This window comes from Denticeps clupeoides, unplaced genomic scaffold, assembly GCF_900700375.1.
Source record: "Denticeps clupeoides unplaced genomic scaffold, fDenClu1.1, whole genome shotgun sequence".
NCBI lineage: Eukaryota > Metazoa > Chordata > Actinopteri > Clupeiformes > Denticipitidae > Denticeps > Denticeps clupeoides.
The window spans coordinates 78,339-96,928 of record NW_021630113.1 but is presented as its reverse complement, the minus strand read 5'-3'; the positions used below and the strand labels follow the sequence as shown (position 1 = coordinate 96,928).

Below are 18,590 nucleotides of genomic sequence, written 5' to 3'. Positions count from 1 at the left end.
ATCTTGTTGCACACAAATCGGTAATGGCTGAGCACATCAGCCAGATGGAGTTGAAGACAAGAAAAAGACTGTAATTTATCTCTGTCCTTCTCTCGGTGTGCATTTTAGACATGAATGACCTCAGAGTAATGTTCCATTTGCAAGGCGATGCAAGTTTATTTTATATTCAGTGCGGGGCGCGCATACAGTGAGGGGCTGGTCCGCGGAGCGCAGGACTCGCTGAGTCGCACTGAGACGAACTGAGTCGGACTGAGACGCGCCGACACGAACTGAGTCGCACTGAGACTAACTGAGACGAACTGAGTCGCACTGAGACGCGCCGACACGAACTGAGTCGCACTGAGACTCACCGACACGAACTGAGTCGCACCGAGTCTCACTGAGACGGACTGAGACTCACCGACACGAACTGAGTCGCACCGAGTCTCACTGAGACGGACTGAGACGCGCCGACACGAACTGAGTCGCACTGAGACTAACTGAGACGAACTGAGTCGCACTGAGACGCGCCGACACGAACTGAGTCGCACTGAGACTCACTGAGACGGACTGAGTCACGCCGACACGACCTGAGTCGGACTGACACGCACCGACACGAACTGAGTCGCACTGAGACTAACTGAGACGAACTGAGTCGCACTGAGACTAACTGAGACGAACTGAGTCGCACTGAGACGCACCGACACGAACTGAGTTGCACTGAGACGAACTGAGACGCACCGACACGAACTGTGTCGCACCGAGACGGACTGAGTCGCGCCGACACGAACTGAGTCGGACTGACACGCACCGACACGAACTGAGTGGCACCGAGACGGACTGAGTCGCGCCGACACGAACTGAATCGGACTGAGACGGACTGAGATGCGCTGACACGAACCGAGTCGCATTGACACGAACTGAGTCGCACCGAGACGCGACACACGAGCATGCGCTGAGTTCTCATCGCCAGAAGAGAATCAGAACCTGCAGACGCGGAGATGAACACCAACGATGCCAAGGAATACCTCTCAAGAAGAGAGATCCCGCAACTGTTTGAGGTGAGACGCCATGATATTTCTACTAATAATTCATATGACAGCGCTGAGAGTTGTTTTATTGGACACAGGCAGTCTGGGCAGATGATGCTGTGTGTGTGTGAACTCGGAATCAGGTTGTCACCACGAGTCCCGACTCCATTGCTTCAGATGCACGTGTTCATTTCTGTACTACAGCTCAGATATTTCCTGTAAATCCTGTAAAGAAATCACCTGAGGCTGTGAAACTATTTCAATGTACGTCTGTACACCCATCTTATTACAGAGGGTAGGAGGTAACATGGAAGGAAAGTAAATCGGGGTGATCTCCGACAGGGGGACAGCCGTCCCTGTTATATTCCCTTCGTTATTTGTGTGGTTGTCCGTGTGTGTGTCTGCAGAGCCTGTTGACGGGGCTGATGTACTACCGGCCGGACGACCCCATCGATTACCTGGAGACGTGCTTGAAGAGGGTGAAGGAGCTGGGCGGCACAGACAGAGTCAGATGGGACACCTTCGTGGGGCAGGAGAAGAAGCCCCTGGCCCCTCTGAATGGGGGCCAGTCGAGGAGGTCCTTTTTCCGAAACGGTGCGTGGGAAGGGAGTGGCTGGTGGCCTCTGTCTTACTCTGTGTCGTGGGAGATGGTCACGTATCGTTTCAAATATAGAAACAGAAGTTGGGTGCAGAGTTTGGCACGGCAGGTCACGGTTTACAAATCTGTTCTTCCCCAGTGTTGCCGGAGAGCCCCAACTTTCCGTACAGAAGGTACGACCGCCTCCCCCCCATAAACCAGTTCTCCATCGAGAGCGACTCGGACCTGTCGGAGACCGCCGAACTCATCGAGGAGTACGAGGTGTTCGACCCGTCCAGGCCCCGGCCTAAAGTCGTCCTCCTCATCGGTAAAGTGTCTGTTGGTGTGTGCGTGTACGCTGATCAGCCACAACGCGAAAGCCACCGGCCTAAAATGGCACCTTGGCACCCGCCTCATGCCACCAGAACAGCCCAGCAGAGCTGTGAAGGTCCAGCCTCTGTGGATCGGACATGTTCGTCCCTGATTGTCACCTGCCAGTGGTCTTAATGTTGTGGCTGATCATGTGAAATATTTCGTGTTGGTTTTATGGGTTACATCGGGCGCAGGTTCACCTTGCTTGAAAAGAGATCCTGGAAGTGACAGACGCAGGTCGTGTGATGGTGTCTCCGCAGGTGAACGTTCTCCTCTTGTCTGTTCCATTAGAGCACAATATACCTGTTCTTTTTTAACACGCCGTGAGCGGCGCCTCTTTTTAATTTGGAATTTTTTCGAACGTCACACGCCACAGATTGAATGAATGTTTTCCTGTGATTCATTTGAACCGCCGCGGCTGCACTGGACCCTTTTGTTCCCTGATTAATGATTAAAAGTCGTCGCTTTTCATGCCGGACTTGTGACTGGAATGAATTGCATTTCAGGAGGCCCAGGCAGCGGCAAAGGCACCCAGAGCCTGAAAATCGCCGAGCGCTACGGCTTCGAGTACGTGTCCGTGGGCGAACTGCTGAGGAAGAAGATGATCCACAACGCCACAAGCAATCGGAAGTGGAGTCTGATCGCAAAAATAATCACCAACGGCGAGCTGGCGCCGCAGGTATGAATGGAATAGTGTTGTTTTACGGCACGAACATTAATGACAGAAACAAGACAAGCCACAATGTAAATGCTGCTAATATGACAATAGCTATAACAAAATATATCACATAATATTATTGATGAATAATAACGAGACTAAATATGGTGTCCAAAAATAAAACTAGACTAAAGTGCCTCTTCATTTTTGTTGACGTTATTTCCTCTCGGTGTTATTATCTCCTATCAGGAGGCACAGTATGAAACACACGTTTCTCTGCATCTCTCACCAGCCAATCAAAAAAATAAAGGGCCTAGACAACAGCCAATCAGAAAAGAGCAGCATTGTAACTGGGTAAAATGCAACACAACCAACATTGAAAAGGCGTTAGTCTGCTACTTGTAACAAAATATTCAGAGAATTTGGTTGTCCCCAACCATAGGCACTCCGAGCATCACTTCAAGCACAGAGTAAGTCATCTTCTGTTTTAATGTTAAAACAATCTATTTATTTATAAGTATTTTTCTAAGTATTGGGGCAGTGGTGGTTATGGTTAAAAAGTATTGGTGCCACCAATTAGCATTAAACAGTGTCAAGTGCAACAAACGTTAAACAGTGACGAGCGTTAAACAGTGACAAACTTTACACAGTGCACAGCGCAACAAATGATAAACAATGAGCATTAAACAGCGATTAGCGTTAAACAGCAAGAAACGTTAAACAGCCAAAAACTTTAAACAGCAATTAGCATTAAACAATGGCAAGAGCAATGAATGTTAAACAGTGACGAGCGTTAAACAGGGACAAACTTTAAACTGCGATTAGCGTTAAACAGTGCCAAGCACAACGAATGTTAAACAGCCACAACCGTTAAACAGCAAGAAACGTTAAACAGCAAAAAACTTTAAACAGCGATTAGCATTAAACAGTGTCAAGTGCAACGTACATTAAACAGTGATGAGCGTTAAACAGTGAGAAACGTTAAACAGCAAGAAACGTTAAACGGCGACAAACTTTAAACAGCGATTTGCATTAAACAGTGTCAAGTGCAACGAACGTTAAACAGCGATTACTTTACTTACTTTACTTTACTTTATTTTGCCTACGCTTTTATCCAAAGCGACTTACAGGAGGAAGACACCAGCAATTCTCGTTTGGTTTCTATAGATTTTGAGTTTACAAAAACTAAGAGCCCTGATAAGGCCTAACTTGTCAGCAAAGAACATGCTCGGAGATTGTTAAGTGCTAGACGAAGAAAAAAACTTTTTTTTTTATTTATTTTGTGCAGTGTGTACGCATGTGCGTGTGTAAGTGTTAGATTTGTCTGAAATACTTTTTGAACAAGTGGGATTTCAGCTGCTTCTTAAAGGTGGTGGTGGTCTCGGCTAGTCGAATGGAGCAGGACAAGTTGTTCCACCAGCCAGGGACAACAAAGGAGAACAAAGTCGATTGGAATCGGAGACCCCATGAAGAGGGGATTTTCAGTCTCATTTCATTTGCAGATCTGCGAGGGCGTGCAGGAGTGTACACTAGCTAGCAGTGTATTGATATAGGAGGGTGCAGTTCCATTTACAGCCCTGTAGGCGGCATCAAGGACTTGAACTCAATGCGAGCAGCAAGGTGAGAAGAGGCGTGCCAAGCGCAATGACTGTTAAACAGTGACGAGCGTTAAACAGGGACAAACTTTAAACAGCGATTAGCGTTAAACAGCGTTAAACAGGACAAACTTTAAACAGCATCAAGCGCAACGAACGTTAAACAGTGATTAGTGCTAAACAATGTCAAAGGAACACCAGTGAAATGGCATTCGAATGTAGCTACAAAAAAAAGTACGCCGTTCAGTGGGCATTCCAAACGTCTGTGTGGATTAGGCTGAACTCGTACCCGAAGCGACGCTGTACTCAGATCAGGCTGCCACAGTCTCTACCGGCACGAAAATCTCGTCATCATGAAAAAAAAACAACGTCATTATGAAATAATCAATGCAGAATCGTCCACGTCTGCATCTCAATGCATCGATTATGAGATTTATTTCGACGACCTACTTTACAATACTTACCATCTACATCTTCACACGACCAGCATGTGGCTCCATGCATCGTCTGTTGTCTGTGTTATTTTAAAAGCTGCATTTGAGCATCTTCATCTCGATTTCTCGGTGAGTTCGTCTTGTTTATCTCTTTACACGGAGAATGTGAATGAAAAGATTTCCTAATACCAATAAGTAGCGCATGTCAGAGGCCTGCTTTAGTTATTACTACTGGAGTTAAGAGTCACTTTGTTGATGGAAACTCTGACATGCCCTGGAGGAGAAGATGCTCCGAACCGTCCAGCTGGCCCAGGATGACAAATAAGCAGCGACCCCCCACATCAGATACTGAAGGGAAGATATTTTTAGATGTCAACACTGGTTGTGCTCTCCCGATCATTGAAAACTCTTCCTGTAGTCTCATTAAATGTAATTCAGTCTGCTTAGTCTAGCACCAGCATCTGCAGATGAACAGTCTGCTGTCATGCACCTTTAAAAGCAGCTCTGGCAGCTGTGACGTGAGAAGCTGCCTCAGATCTGCACCATCACAGACTGGTGGCCTTTAATCAGGCCGGAAAATGCCACACGATCATCTCAGCCTTCTGAGGTTCTGAGTTATTTACTGGTGAATCTGTCCCCAATAAGTGAAAGTGAAGTGATTGTCATTGTGATCCATAGCAGCACAGCACACGGTGCACACAGTGAAATTTGTCCTTTGTATTTAACCATCACCCTTGGTGAGCAGTGGGCAGCAGTGGACGGTGCTTTGCTCAGTGGCACCTTGGCGGATCGGGATTCGAACCGGCAACCTTCTGATTACATGGCCGCTTCCTTAACCGCTAGGCCACCACTGCCCCACTGCCATCATGTCATTTGTCATAAACAAATGACATTAATACGCCATCCCTTCACTGCAGGAAACTACCATCACAGAGATCAAGCAGAAAATCATGAAGATCCCTGACGCCAGCGGCATCGTCATCGACGGCTTTCCTCGAGACGTGGGCCAGGCGCTGTCTTTTGAGGACCAGGTCAGTGTCCTTACATTATTATATAGATAGATCGTGGCCTAGTGGGTAATGCACTCGCCTACAACCCCGAAGAGCACAAAGTCCCAGGTTCAAACCCCACTTACTACCATCGTGCTCCACTTAACCCTGAGTGTCTCCAGGGGGGGACTGTCCCTGTCACTACTGGTTGTAAGACGCTCCGGATAAGGATGTCTGGTAAATGTTGCAAATGTAAATAGTCAGAATGAATGTGTTAATTTTTAGTATTTAACGCTCAGGCAGCGGTGGCCTAGCAGGTAAGGAACAGCCAAGGTGCCACTGAGGTCCCCACACACGCAGGATGCCAGCGCATTCGCTGTATTTACCTCTGGTATGGCCCGAGCCTCTTGTCTCATTGATCAATTTTAAATAATCAGTCACACATTGTGAGAAGAAATAATCAACTGTGAGATAATTATTTACAAATTATTTACATATGTGATTAATTAGTTAACATTTATCATGATTAATCACCAATCATTTTTACAGCTAAAGCTTGCTATAAAGGTGACATGACAGAAAGGGCCAGTCCTCATTCAGACTTGACAGAATGATGCTGGTAAGTCCATATTGTCATCAACATGGAGAAAAGCGGCAGATCCTCCAGAGCCAGTTTATTTTGTCCTTATGAGGCATGTGCTGGTATGAGCTTCTGACGTGTAAAGAACTAGAAGATATGTGGTAATGATGAAGTTATTGCAGTGTTGAAGCGGGGAGACCATTTTGGAGAGACAAACACAGGCAGCCGTGAAATGGAGGACATGAGAGGGGCTGGTGGGTTCATGATGGGTACCTGATGAATTATTTACTACAGTTGTTTAAACTTTCATACATGAGCATATCCGAATGTGATGTGCAGAACTGTCCGTCACCAGCGCCTCGACTCCTCTGGATCGAGGGTCTTCATACTTCAAACACAAAACCAGAACCCCCAAAACGAGGGGTTTTAACGACTTGCCCCCTACATGCACACACTGTTTCATGTCAGGAGTTAATTAGTAAAGTCATTATAGAGTCACAGCAACCACCACACCAGCGAGTTAAACCAGGCACAACATTAGTGTTTATTCATAACACTAACACACACACATACACACACAAATACACACACGTACACACATTCACACACCAAACACACACATACACACACCAAAAGCACACACGTACACACATTCACACACCACAGACACACACACACCAAAAACACACACATACACACATTCACACACCAAACACACACATACACCAAAAACACACACATGTACACATATACACACACCAAACACACACACACACACCAAAAACACACACGTACACACATTCACACACCACAGACACACACACACCAAAAACACACACATACACACATTCACACACCACAGACACACACCAACAACACACACATGTACACACACACACACCAAAACAGACACGTACACACATTCACACACCAAACACACACACACACACACGTACACACACCAAACACACACACATGTACTCATATGCACACACACCTACACACATAAACACACACACACCAAAAAAACACACGTACACACATTCACACACCAAACACACACACACATACACCAAAAGCACACACGTACACACACCAAACACACACACATGTACACATATAAACACACATACGCACACACACACACACACACCAAAAACAGACACATACACACAACAAACACACGTACACACACCAAAAACACACACATGTACACATATACACACACCAAACACACACACGTACACACACCAAACACATACACACACACACACACACACACACCAAACACACACATTTACACTTAAATACATAGTATGTATTTAACTGAAGACATGTGTGAGTGTTTTGTGCGGCGCTGCCGTGTGACTGGCGGCTCCACTGGAGGAAATGATCTTGTGTTTATTGGTGTCTGTGGAGAGAGACCCAGAACAGGGAAGCTGATTTGCTTTTATCTTATTGCCTGTGTGTGGGGGTGGTTGACTTCATGCTTGTTACCGCTGTGTTGGTTTGCGGGGGCGGCCAGGGGTGGGAGGCAGGAGACCTGAAACACGGATGGGTGCAGCACCTTGATCTGTAGATGAGGAGCTGCTTCGCAAGGTCCAGATCTTTCATTGCTCCTCACCACGACTGAGATGTTCTGTGCTGACATTGTTCTGAACTGAAACGAAGCTCTAATTCCAGTCACCATGTAATGAACCATGCAGACAGAATGACTTGTGACCTCGGCGATGATGTCAAAGCCTCCTGAACTTCTACTGTCCTACAGATGATATAAAACAAACCAATAGAGCTGAATTGCTGCGAGTCTGAGAGAGCTGGTAAGATCCAGAGAGCGGTAATTTACCAGCAGGGCCTTTAAAATGTCCAGAATGAGGAAGTAGGTGGTGTGACAGCTGTCAATCATGCCTACAGGCTCCTCCCCTTTTTAAACTGGGTTACACACCAACAGACTGGGTGGGTAAGTTAGTTATATCCAACAAGCAGCCACTTCCTGCTTTTTTCCTTCAGAGGAGAATAACGGGTGGAGATGGAGAGAGACTTTTCAGTTCTCTCTAAATGTCAAACGAATATTATTCCACAATGTCACTGAGTGTGATTGGTGAGCAGTGAGGAGGGGACGAGGCTGGAGGCAGATGAGATGATGAAGAGACTAAATGCTCCCTCACCCCACATTACCTCGTTTCTTCTGGTTTGTTTGCTGGGGAATGAAACTCATGCATGAACACGCTTAATGTGTGTGTGTGTGTGTGTGTGTGTGTGTGTGTTTCAGAGCTCTGCTTCTTCTCTTCTCTCTCTGCACCATAACAAAAACACCAGCAATGTTTTTAGGCTCTGCTTCCTGTTTCAGACCAACGACGTCCAATCATCAGCCAGTTGAGCTTCAGCTTCTCGCGATGTAGGTTTTGTTCATGAAATGATGTGATCTTCATCCTCACCAGCAAGAGATTTGACTGTCTTTCTAATTTTCTTTACTTTACTTCACTTTACTTGGCAGACGCTTTTATCCAAAGTGACTTATAAGAGGAAGACGCCAGCAATTGTCGTTCAGTTTCTATAGATTTTGAGTTACAAAACTATGAGCCCTGATAAGGCCAAACTTGTAAAGAAAAGAACATGCTGTGGAGTGCTGGACGAATTTTTATTATTTAAATTTTTTGTGCATTGTGTGCATGTGTGTGTGTTAGTGTTAGACTCATTTGAAATACTTTTTAAACAAGTGGTTTTTAAATGCTTAACTGTAACGCTTTAATCCTACCTGTTAAGTGACCTTCTTTGATGTGACAGGACCCGCCCTGTTCGTGGGCAGGAAACATAATAACACAGGACTCACACGGAACCGAGGTCTGAACCCCAGATCCGGAGTAGCCCCTTCCTGACCGGATCCGAATATTTCCCCAGAATTGATCACCTAGGGCAGCGGTGGCCTAGCGGTTAAGGAAGCGGCCACGTAATCAGAAGGTTGGGGGTTCAAATCTGAGGTCCCCTTGATGAAGGTACCGTCCCCACACGCTGCTCCCCGAGCGCCTGTCATGGTGTCCTCTGTATTTAACCATGGGTGATGGTTAAATACAGAGGACACGTTTCACCGTGTCACCGTGTGCTGTGCTGCAGTGTCTCACAATGACAATCACTTCACAAAAAAAAAAAACTAAATGCAGACGAGTTCGATTCTATTCCATAATATAGATGCAAGGACCCCTCCAGGCGTCCATGGGTGCTTTTGGTCTGGACTATTTCCTCCTCGCCCCCCTCCCTGTGACAGTATGACAGGCTCCAGTAGAGGGGAGAGCTGTGATTGGTGGGGACGGGGACTGTGTTTAAATGGACGCGCCCAGATTTGGGCTTATAAGCCCTGAAGCAGGATTAATGTTGGATCGGACCTTCGTTTATTCATCTGAGAGAAGATGAGTGGCAGGGCTATGGAGATGGAGCTGGTATCAGGATGGGCATGACTGACAGCAGCCCGCGGTGAGGAAACATCACATCTTTAAATCACCCCACCAAATTCGAGTCACGTGATGCCATCATTTCCTGCCGCTATAGAAGATGGAATTATACAGATAGAATTATACAGATAGAAAGAAGAGAGCGCTCTCTAGTTATCTGTGCATTGGACGTGATATCTGTTATCAGATCATTATCATCTGCTGGAGATGCGCTTAAATGATCTTCTGGAGAACATTCATCCACTTGACAATATGGATATGGAATTCTATGGAATTCTGTCTTCTACAGAATTATACAGATAGAAAGAAGAAGAGAGCGCTCTTTAGTTATCTGTGCATTGGACGTGATATCTGTTATCAGATCATTATCACCTGCTGGAGATGCGCTTAAATGATCTTCTGGAGAACATTCATCCACCTGACAATATGGATGCGTTGTTTATGGATTTCTGTGTGAGTCGGGCATGGTGTGGTCGACCTTTTTGACAGAACACGTCAGAATCTTGCATCTCAGATGATGTATTTGGAGAACCCAGTTACTGAAATCAGACCCAGTGGAGCCGTATCTGATATTTTTGGTGGGTTTATGACAGCAGTGAAAACTGGAGCAGTTTTGATAATGTGCAGACGGTTGATCCCTTGAGATTCCTCTTTTATTCTTTTATTTTGTTGGTGTAAAGGAATGCAAATCTGACTCCTGTCCCTCCGAGAAGCGGAGAGTTTATTTTTGGCTCTCGGGAGGAGGAGATATTTTCTAGATCCCAAAGGGAAATTCAGGAAAATGGGAGGAAAAGTGAAATCCATATGTGTCCTCCTCTCTCTCCACGCTGTTGTTTCCACGTCGCCACGAACCAGACGGGGGTCGGCATGGACTCCTGTTCGCCCGCCTCAAATCACATCTTTTTTATCTTATGGCTGTTTGATAATTAAATATCAGTTCCATTGCGCGGCCAAGTAACCATAGCGACTAGGTCCCAGTGGATCCTGGCAGCGCGGCGTTTCTCCGCCGCCTTTGTGCTCCAGGCTCCCTGTTTGCTGACCAGTGGCGACCAGATGGCGCGTGGAGCCGAAAAAGCTCTCGGGGTTCATGAAGGTGATGGTTCAGAAACCAGGTTATTACATCGCTGTTGAGATGAATTTTCACTGATTCGGTCCGGACCCGTTTGAGAGCTGCTTGTTAATACGCGTCCTCCATGCTGGTCTGTAGTGGTACGAACTCAGCCGTCTGCTCTCCTCCTGGCAGATCTGCACCCCCGACCTGGTGGTGTTCCTGGCCTGTGCCACGCACCGACTGAAGGAGCGTCTGGAGAAGCGTGCCGAGCAGCAGGGACGCCCAGATGACAATCCCAAAGCCACGGAACGCCGGTTGGCTAACTTCAAGCAGAACGCCATCCCGCTGGTGAAGTACTTCCAGGAGAAAGGCCTGATCGTCACGGTAAGGAAACACTTCCTGTGTTCAGGATACGGCGTGTATATCAGGTTGGGTGGTTGCCACGATACCCTCCATGTGCCATAACCTCTCCACAGAAGTTCCTCGGGTCCTGGTGTCTCTGTCTTTTTGCAAAAATAAATAATAAAGTTGTCACTTGTTACTCATAAATGGCACCAGATGCTCCCGGAGACGATGGTAGGACATGAGTATCTCTTGGTTTTAGGATTGGTGCCTTCCTATTGGTTAATTCTGTTTGATTGAACTCCCGCCAGGAGGAAGGGTTTTCTTAATGCGCTGGTAAATGTCATAGTCCTGCTGTATTCAGCCCAGCACATAATGAACATAATGTCAGACTTACAGCTAATATCAGTGTGGAAAATTTCAGAGAACCATAAAAACTCATATAGGGCGTGGCCATAGAGTCCAAGTGTGACGGGTCAGCAGAGGGCGTGGCCAGAGAGTCCAAGTGTGACGGGTCAGCAGAGGGAGTGGCCATAGAGTCCAAGTGTGACGGGTCAGCAGAGGGCGTGGCCAGAGAGTTCAAGTGTGGCGGGTCAGCAGAGGGCGTGCCCAGAGGGCATGGCCAGAGCATCCAGGTGTGATGGGTCAACAGAGGGTGTATCCAGAGAGTCCAAGTGTGACGGGTCAGCAGAGGGAGTGGCCATAGAGTCCAAGTGTGACGGGTCAGCAGAGGGCGTGGCCAGAGAGTCCAAGTGTGACGGGTCAGCAGAGGGAGTGGCCATATAGTCCAAGTGTGACGGGTCAGCAGAGGGTGTGGCCAGAGAGTTCAAGTGTGACAGGTCAGCAGAGGGCGTGGCCATAGAGTCCAAGTGTGATGGGTCAGCAGAGGGCGTGGCTATACAGTCCAAGTGTGATGTGTCAGCAGAGGGCGTGACCAGAGGGCATGGCCAGAGCATCCAGGTGTGATGGGTCAGCAGAGGGTGTATCCAGAGAGTCCGGGTGTGATGGGTCAGCAGTTGGCTGTGAACAGAAGGTGTGACCCAGTGTAGAAATAAAACACATTCAAAATGAAACAATTCTTTACAAAGAAACCACATTTTTGCATCAGTCACTGGTGTATTAGTCTTGATCAGCAGAGACGGATTGCATGCTTTCTTGCTCATTTCTTGCTTTCCTATCAGCATTTGACATTTTTATTGTTTTATGATTATGCTCAGCTCTGCGAATGTGTGTGATGTGTGAAATTGTGGGGAAAGTGCGAGTGATTGTTTGTCAAGCTGGTGTTGTTATATAATTTCTCACCTTTTATTGGCAGTGAGGCATTTTTATATGGACGGGAATGGAGGTTCTGTGTACGTGTTGGAGGAAGAAAGAGAAATCTTGTTAGATTGTCTGAGTAAATAAGCTGGAGAAGTTGGCTGCTGAGTTCTGTAACTAATGTTGACTGGTGCTACGTAAGGACAGAACTGTTATGATATTAGTGTAAATTTGTGCTATGTCAGTGGTGTCAGTGCAGGGCTGGTGATGATTTGTCCAATAAGTCCTACAGTTGTAGAGGTGGAGAAGTCCAGAATGTAGTCCAGTGTCATGGTCTAGATTATGATGCTACTGGTCCATTTGAAGATCCCTATAGCTGTAGTTGTAATGGTGGTGGTGGCTGTGGTGACCCTCTGGTTTGTTTCATGGTATGTCCTTGTTAAGCAGTTGTCAGGAACCAGGATTTATTTGCTGGTCTCTTCACTGGGGTCTGCCAGTAGTCTGGGTGCTTGATTCCGTGTTTCGGAGAAAACGAACAGAAGCAGCAGCAGACGGTTGCACTGTACGACCGATACTGAAATATGTGGTTATAGCGGTACATTGGTGCTACAGTAGCCCGGTCCCCTAACTAGGACAGCCTAACTAGGGAGAATTTAACACTGTCTGTGTCTAACAGGGGGACTCTGTGAAAAACTGGACTTTATAATTGACACTGTGTCAAAGTGAAGTGAAATGAGTGTCTGGGACTTTAACAGGAGGCCCGAGAAAACAGATAGGTTTTCAGTTTAGATTTAAACACTGAGACCGAGCCTGAGTCCCGGACACTGACAGGCAAGCCGTTCCACAACTGCGGAGCTCTTTAGGAGAAGGATCTGCTCCCAGCTGTGACTTTCTGTACTTTTGGTACCAGTAGTGACCCCGCACCCATTGATTGAAGGGGGCGTGGCGCGTCGTAAAGAACTAAAATTTCACTCAGGTATTGCGGGGAGAGACCATTTAGAGCTTTACAGGTCAAAAGTAGGATTTTGTAGTCAATCCTAAATTTGATGGGTAACCAGTGCAGTGATTGTAAGACTGGGGTGATGTGGTCAAATTTCCTGGTTCTGGTTAGAACTCTGGCTGCAGCATTCTGTACTAGCTGGAGTTTACTCATGCACCTACTAGAGCATCCAGACAGTAATGCGTTGTAGTAATCTAACCTTGATGTAATAAATGCATGGACCAACTTTTCTGCATCATGCATTGAAATGATGTCTTATTTTCGCAATATTTCTAAGGTGAAAGAATGCTGTCCTAGTGACATTATCTACATGCGAATTGAATGAGAGACCTGCATCAATGAGGACACCTTTATCCTTTACTTCAATACTTGGTGAAATAGAAAGGCTATCCAGGGTTATGATGTAGTCAGCCAGCTTATGCCTGGCTGCTTGAGACCCTATTATGAGAGCTTCCGTCTTATCAGGGTTTAACAGAAGAAAGGTGAGCTTCCACTGTCTAATGTCCTTCAGACAATTCTCTATTTTGTTCAGCTGCTGCCTCTGATCTGGCATTGCTGACAGATACAGCCGTGTGTCGTCAGCGTTGCAATGAAAGCTAATACTGTGTTTGTGGATGACGTCACCTAAATGTGTAACATGTGTAGGGGAAAAAGTAACAGACCTAGGACAGAACCTTGTGGAACACCAAACTCTACTTTACTATGTGAAGACAAATCACAATTGATGTCCACAAACTGATATCGGTCGGTCAGATATGATCTGAACCATTCAAGGGCTGTTCCCTTAATCCCAACACACATACACACACTCATCAAACTAGCCATTCCAACACAATTCTAATGACAAATGCGGCTATGTCATTTTTTATTGATTTATCAGAACATACCTGTTTTCTTGTCACAGGTAATTACTGCGCTGGACCCTTGTCCTCTCTTTGGTTACTGTCCCACAGACAGGAATTTCTGTTCACAATTAGCAGAGACTCACCCACAATTACATTAATGAGGACACAGTGAACGAGGACGTTGTCCCACTAGCCAATGGGAAGTGAGAGTTTTTCATTTGATCAAGATGTGACAAGGGAAAATCACCTGACTACACCGATCAGCTAATTAATAATTTGGTACGATTTTCTCAACAGTTTTCTTAACTGAATAAACTGCATACAAGAACTAACAGACTTCCAACTACTGCAGCAGCGATCAGCTTAGTTACACACCATCAGCGACCCTGTTACAGTGCAAAGAAACTATGAAAGTAGAGTCAGAAGAATAAACACGGTGGTAGTAGCCTAGTGGGTAACACACTCGCCTAAGAAAGTAGAGTCAAAAGAATAAACACAAGTAATTTTTTTTTTCATTTATGTGTTTAATTGTCACTTGAAGCTGGGAAGAGATTCGTTCCTGATTGTAACTGGAAGTTGGTTCCACCACCAGCCTGAATGGGAAAGAGTCTGGATTCATGTCTTGCTATTTTGATAAGAGGACATGAACATAATAAACACAGACAATGGACACAGCACCAAAGGGACAGGCAAGTTTGGGTAAAAAAGGCTGTTCTAGTTGTCCGTGGACATGGCAGTTACTGCGAAAGAAAAGGATTTTAAATTCCAAAATCAATGGGCAGTGGTGACCTCGCAGGTAAGGAAGCGGCCCCGTAATCAGAAGACCGCCAAGGTGCAACTGAGGTCCCCTTGATGAAGGTACCGTCCCCACACTCTGCTCTCCAAGGATGATGGTTAAATACAGGGGACACGTTTCACCATGTTACCGTGTGCTGTGCTGCAGTGTTTTACAATGACAATCACTTCACTTTTACTAAATGGTTTGTTCCTCCACAACAGTATAAAACAAAGAAAGAAAAAATTGTTTTTTGGTCCATTAATTTTTTTTTTGTAATGCACGCCTTCTAATGTTCTCATAGCACAAAAGCCGTTAAAAAACGATGTCCAGGAAGGCCAAGCTGTCATAGACTGCATCCTCAGGAGGGTCTGGTGCCCGAACTGAGACATACCTGGTGGACGAAAGGTGAAGCATCTCACAGGGTCAACCTCTGTACTCGTACCACCCAGTCCCTCGGTTGAATGAGGTGTGGTGGAAAATGGAAAGATCTAAGCAGGACTGGTGCGCTCCAGGACCAGCCTTCGGAGCGTTTCTGCAGTCACCCGTTTGGTAAATCGTCAATGAACATCTTTCAATGCTGCTGCTGTGTGGTCTTTCAACTTTGCCTGTAAAACCTTTTTCGGAGCTTCAAGGTCAAGAGAGGATTCATCCTCTGCTTCATTCATGTCGTTCCAGGATAAGCTCCAGGCTGCGCTGATCTTCCGATGTCTGCTGGATTATATTTAAAATGAAGTCGGCTGACCTGGCTGGGGAAGAAACGGCCTTAATCAGATTTAGAACTCCTCGCTTTGTGCAGACGCGACACTAATGGGGTGAAAGGTTGTAATAATTCTGGATGGGCCGTGCCCACATGTAAATCTGCACGATGGGGGACAGAAGGAGAGAAGAAGATCGTCCCTAAATGAAACATTCAGGCATGGATGGCCGAGTGGACAGCGGACGCAGGGTTGGGGTTGTCAATTGTCCCTTAAAATACCGAATCATCCCGTACATAACAGTGAAATTGTGCGTGAAACGGTCCGTTTTTGCTTCAGGGCCCAGTGGGCAGTCCTCCCACCACTGATTCACACCAAGCCTTCAGTTCCCATGCAGGAGCAGGGCTGAGCCGAGGCACCGGATCAGGGGTGAAGGGACTGGGAATTTAAACCAAAACATGTCCAGAAAAGTCCATCCCTCGATAGGGGGCGGTCACCAACATATTTTAAGGTGTGACCAATGACCAAAAAAGGAAATAGCTACACAAACCTTTTATTACTCATGCTTGAAAACATGAAATCTGCTCCAATAAGAAATGTTGAAGATGAAATGTGCGTTCTTAGTGTGTGTCTTATTGCCAGGTTATGGATGCCCATGGCTAATGGATGCCATAGCTCTGCTCCACCATCATTTTTCAGCCGTACATTGTCTACCAAGACCAACTAACTAAGGAAACTGTCAAAAGGTCGCACAATCTACCAAATATGATGAGACCCCTGACCACGCCCAGCTGAGAATGTCCTGTATTTATATTCAGGGGTTTCTCAGGTGAGTTCCAGAACATTGTGTTTGGAAGTAAGGTCTTCCTCACTGTCTTCCTTGGTGACATCCCTGCCTCTGCCTAGTGGTCTCCACAGGTCAACAGCTGGCTTTTGCGTTTTCGTACTTGAATAAATACATCTCCAGCCCACGATGACCTGTGAAAGATATGCACCCCTAGCTGCTCCTCCGCGGACGTCTTCTCGCCGCAGAGTCCGTTTCTCCAACATCCTGCTGCCCTATGCTCCCGGCGACACAACTGGTCCGGTCCTGCCTCGCCAGCTCCACCGCCACGTCATTCATCGCCTGAAGCCGTGCCCTCCAGTGTGCAGCATGATAGTCAGGCACTGCAGTAACTCACTGCTGCCTCTTCGGGTCAACCGTGGAACTACGGGGCAGGCGCAGAGCTGCTTTAAAGTGTGTCAAGCTACTTTGAAGGTATTTGGAAGACTCCCCTTATCCAGAGTGACTTACAACGCGCTTCCATGTTACCATCAGTGGATTTTGGCTAACCTGACTGGTGGGCCAGTGGTGGCCCCGTAATCAGAAGGTTGCCGCTGAGCGAAGCACTGTCCCCACACACTGCTCCCCGGGCGCCTGTCATGGCTGCCCAACTGGTCATTAAGGTGATGGGTTAAAAGTAGAGGACACATTTCACTGTGTGCACCATGTGCTGTGCTGCTGTGTCTCACAATGACAATCATTTCACTTTCACTACAACTCAAACCATGAATACAATCATTTTATATAATTAGGGCTTTGTAGGCCTTTTTCCTGATGGGGGGAGGTACTGGGAGCCAGTGGATGGAACATAGCTGTGTGGTGGTGTGGAGAAGCTGGGAAGGTGCTGCTGCGTCCTGTATTTGTTGTAAAGACCAGCTAGAAGGGAGTTGCAGCTGTCCACTCGTCAGATTACTAAGGACTGAACCAGTAGTTGGGTGGCCTGGGTTGACAGATAAGGGCGGATTCGCCTGATATTGTAGAGAAGGAATCTACACGAGCAGGAAAGATTGCTGATGTGAGTTGAGAAGGAGAGTTGGTTGTCTTTTGTTACTCCATGGTTGCGGGCTGTTGCAGAAGGAGAGAGCTGCGAGTTGTCCAGGTAAATAGCAAGATCCTGATGTGGTGAAGAATCTGCTGGAATGAATATTAGTTCGGTTTTGGTGGGATTGGGTTTTAGATCCAGGATGAAATGTCCAGGATGAAATGTCAGTTAGACATGCAGAGATCGTGGAGGAAGCATGTACATCTGAGGAAGGAAAAGAGAAGATGTGTCGTAGTTTCAAGTGATAGTAGACACAGTGCTCAAGGTGCTCATGGCATGGACGCATCACCTCACAACTAAACATCTTTGTACCAGAGACCACGGGACATCTTCAGAAGTCTACAGGATATTCGGCAGGTGGTTTTAATGCTGTGGTCAGTGGTGGTGCAGCAGACAGCTGAGAAGATGCCAGGATGTCCATTTGTTAAATGATCTGCTGTCTCTGGCTTTGTCTCTGGACGACTCCTCGCCAGCTCTGGCGTGGCGTCTCAAAGCCCTGTGGACTTTCAGACCAGCGTCCATCTGCTTCCACACCGTCTGTGCGCTGTTTACTGCTCGCTTGTTTCTTCCTTCTTTTCTTGAAAATGATTTTGAACAATTTAATCCTGGATTCCTCTTCTTCCCGTCCACCTCTCTTTGTAAAGGAAAAGGCACCCAATCGTCTTACCTGGCTAAGCAGGGGATTAACATCAACAACGTCTCACTTCCTGTCTCCCGCTGCGCCGCCTCGTCCTCCCCACCGCGTTCCCAGAACATCCGTTATAACGAAGAAGAAAAGTTCCACCTCTCCGGTTTTCCCATCTGAACTTGCATAAACTCACACTGAGTCGCAGGCCGGGAGGAAAATTACAGCTGACGTGGGAAATGGCCCCATTTACGTCTGGAATAAAATCAAGCCATTAAACGATTACGCCAAGCTCTTATGGACACAATTATGCTTTTCTTCAGCCAAGATTGCAGTTCAAGGTTGAATGTGAAATTCTTGGTTAGCTTCCCAACCAGCCTGCCGTGGGCAGGAGACCAGCAGATTATTTTAGTCTGCAGAGCCTGCAGCGATGATATGCAAGATATGGAGGTCATGTTAGCGGTTTTG

The 18,590-nt window shown here is 46.6% G+C and overlaps 1 protein-coding gene across 1 annotated transcript in view; it reads left to right on the top strand.

Moving 5' to 3' along the window:
- The first annotated feature begins 261 nt into the window (after positions 1 to 261).
- The window catches only part of LOC114783731 (adenylate kinase isoenzyme 5-like), a 40,342-nt gene continuing 22,013 nt past the window's right edge, over positions 262 to 18,590 (top strand). The window contains exons 1-6 of the mRNA XM_028969244.1: positions 262 to 1,040; positions 1,418 to 1,604; positions 1,748 to 1,915; positions 2,466 to 2,638; positions 5,564 to 5,677; positions 10,908 to 11,099. Of these exons, the coding sequence (XP_028825077.1) occupies positions 981 to 1,040; positions 1,418 to 1,604; positions 1,748 to 1,915; positions 2,466 to 2,638; positions 5,564 to 5,677; positions 10,908 to 11,099 (894 nt within the window). The 5' untranslated portion in view covers positions 262 to 980. The remainder of the gene's footprint in view (positions 1,041 to 1,417; positions 1,605 to 1,747; positions 1,916 to 2,465; positions 2,639 to 5,563; positions 5,678 to 10,907; positions 11,100 to 18,590) is intronic.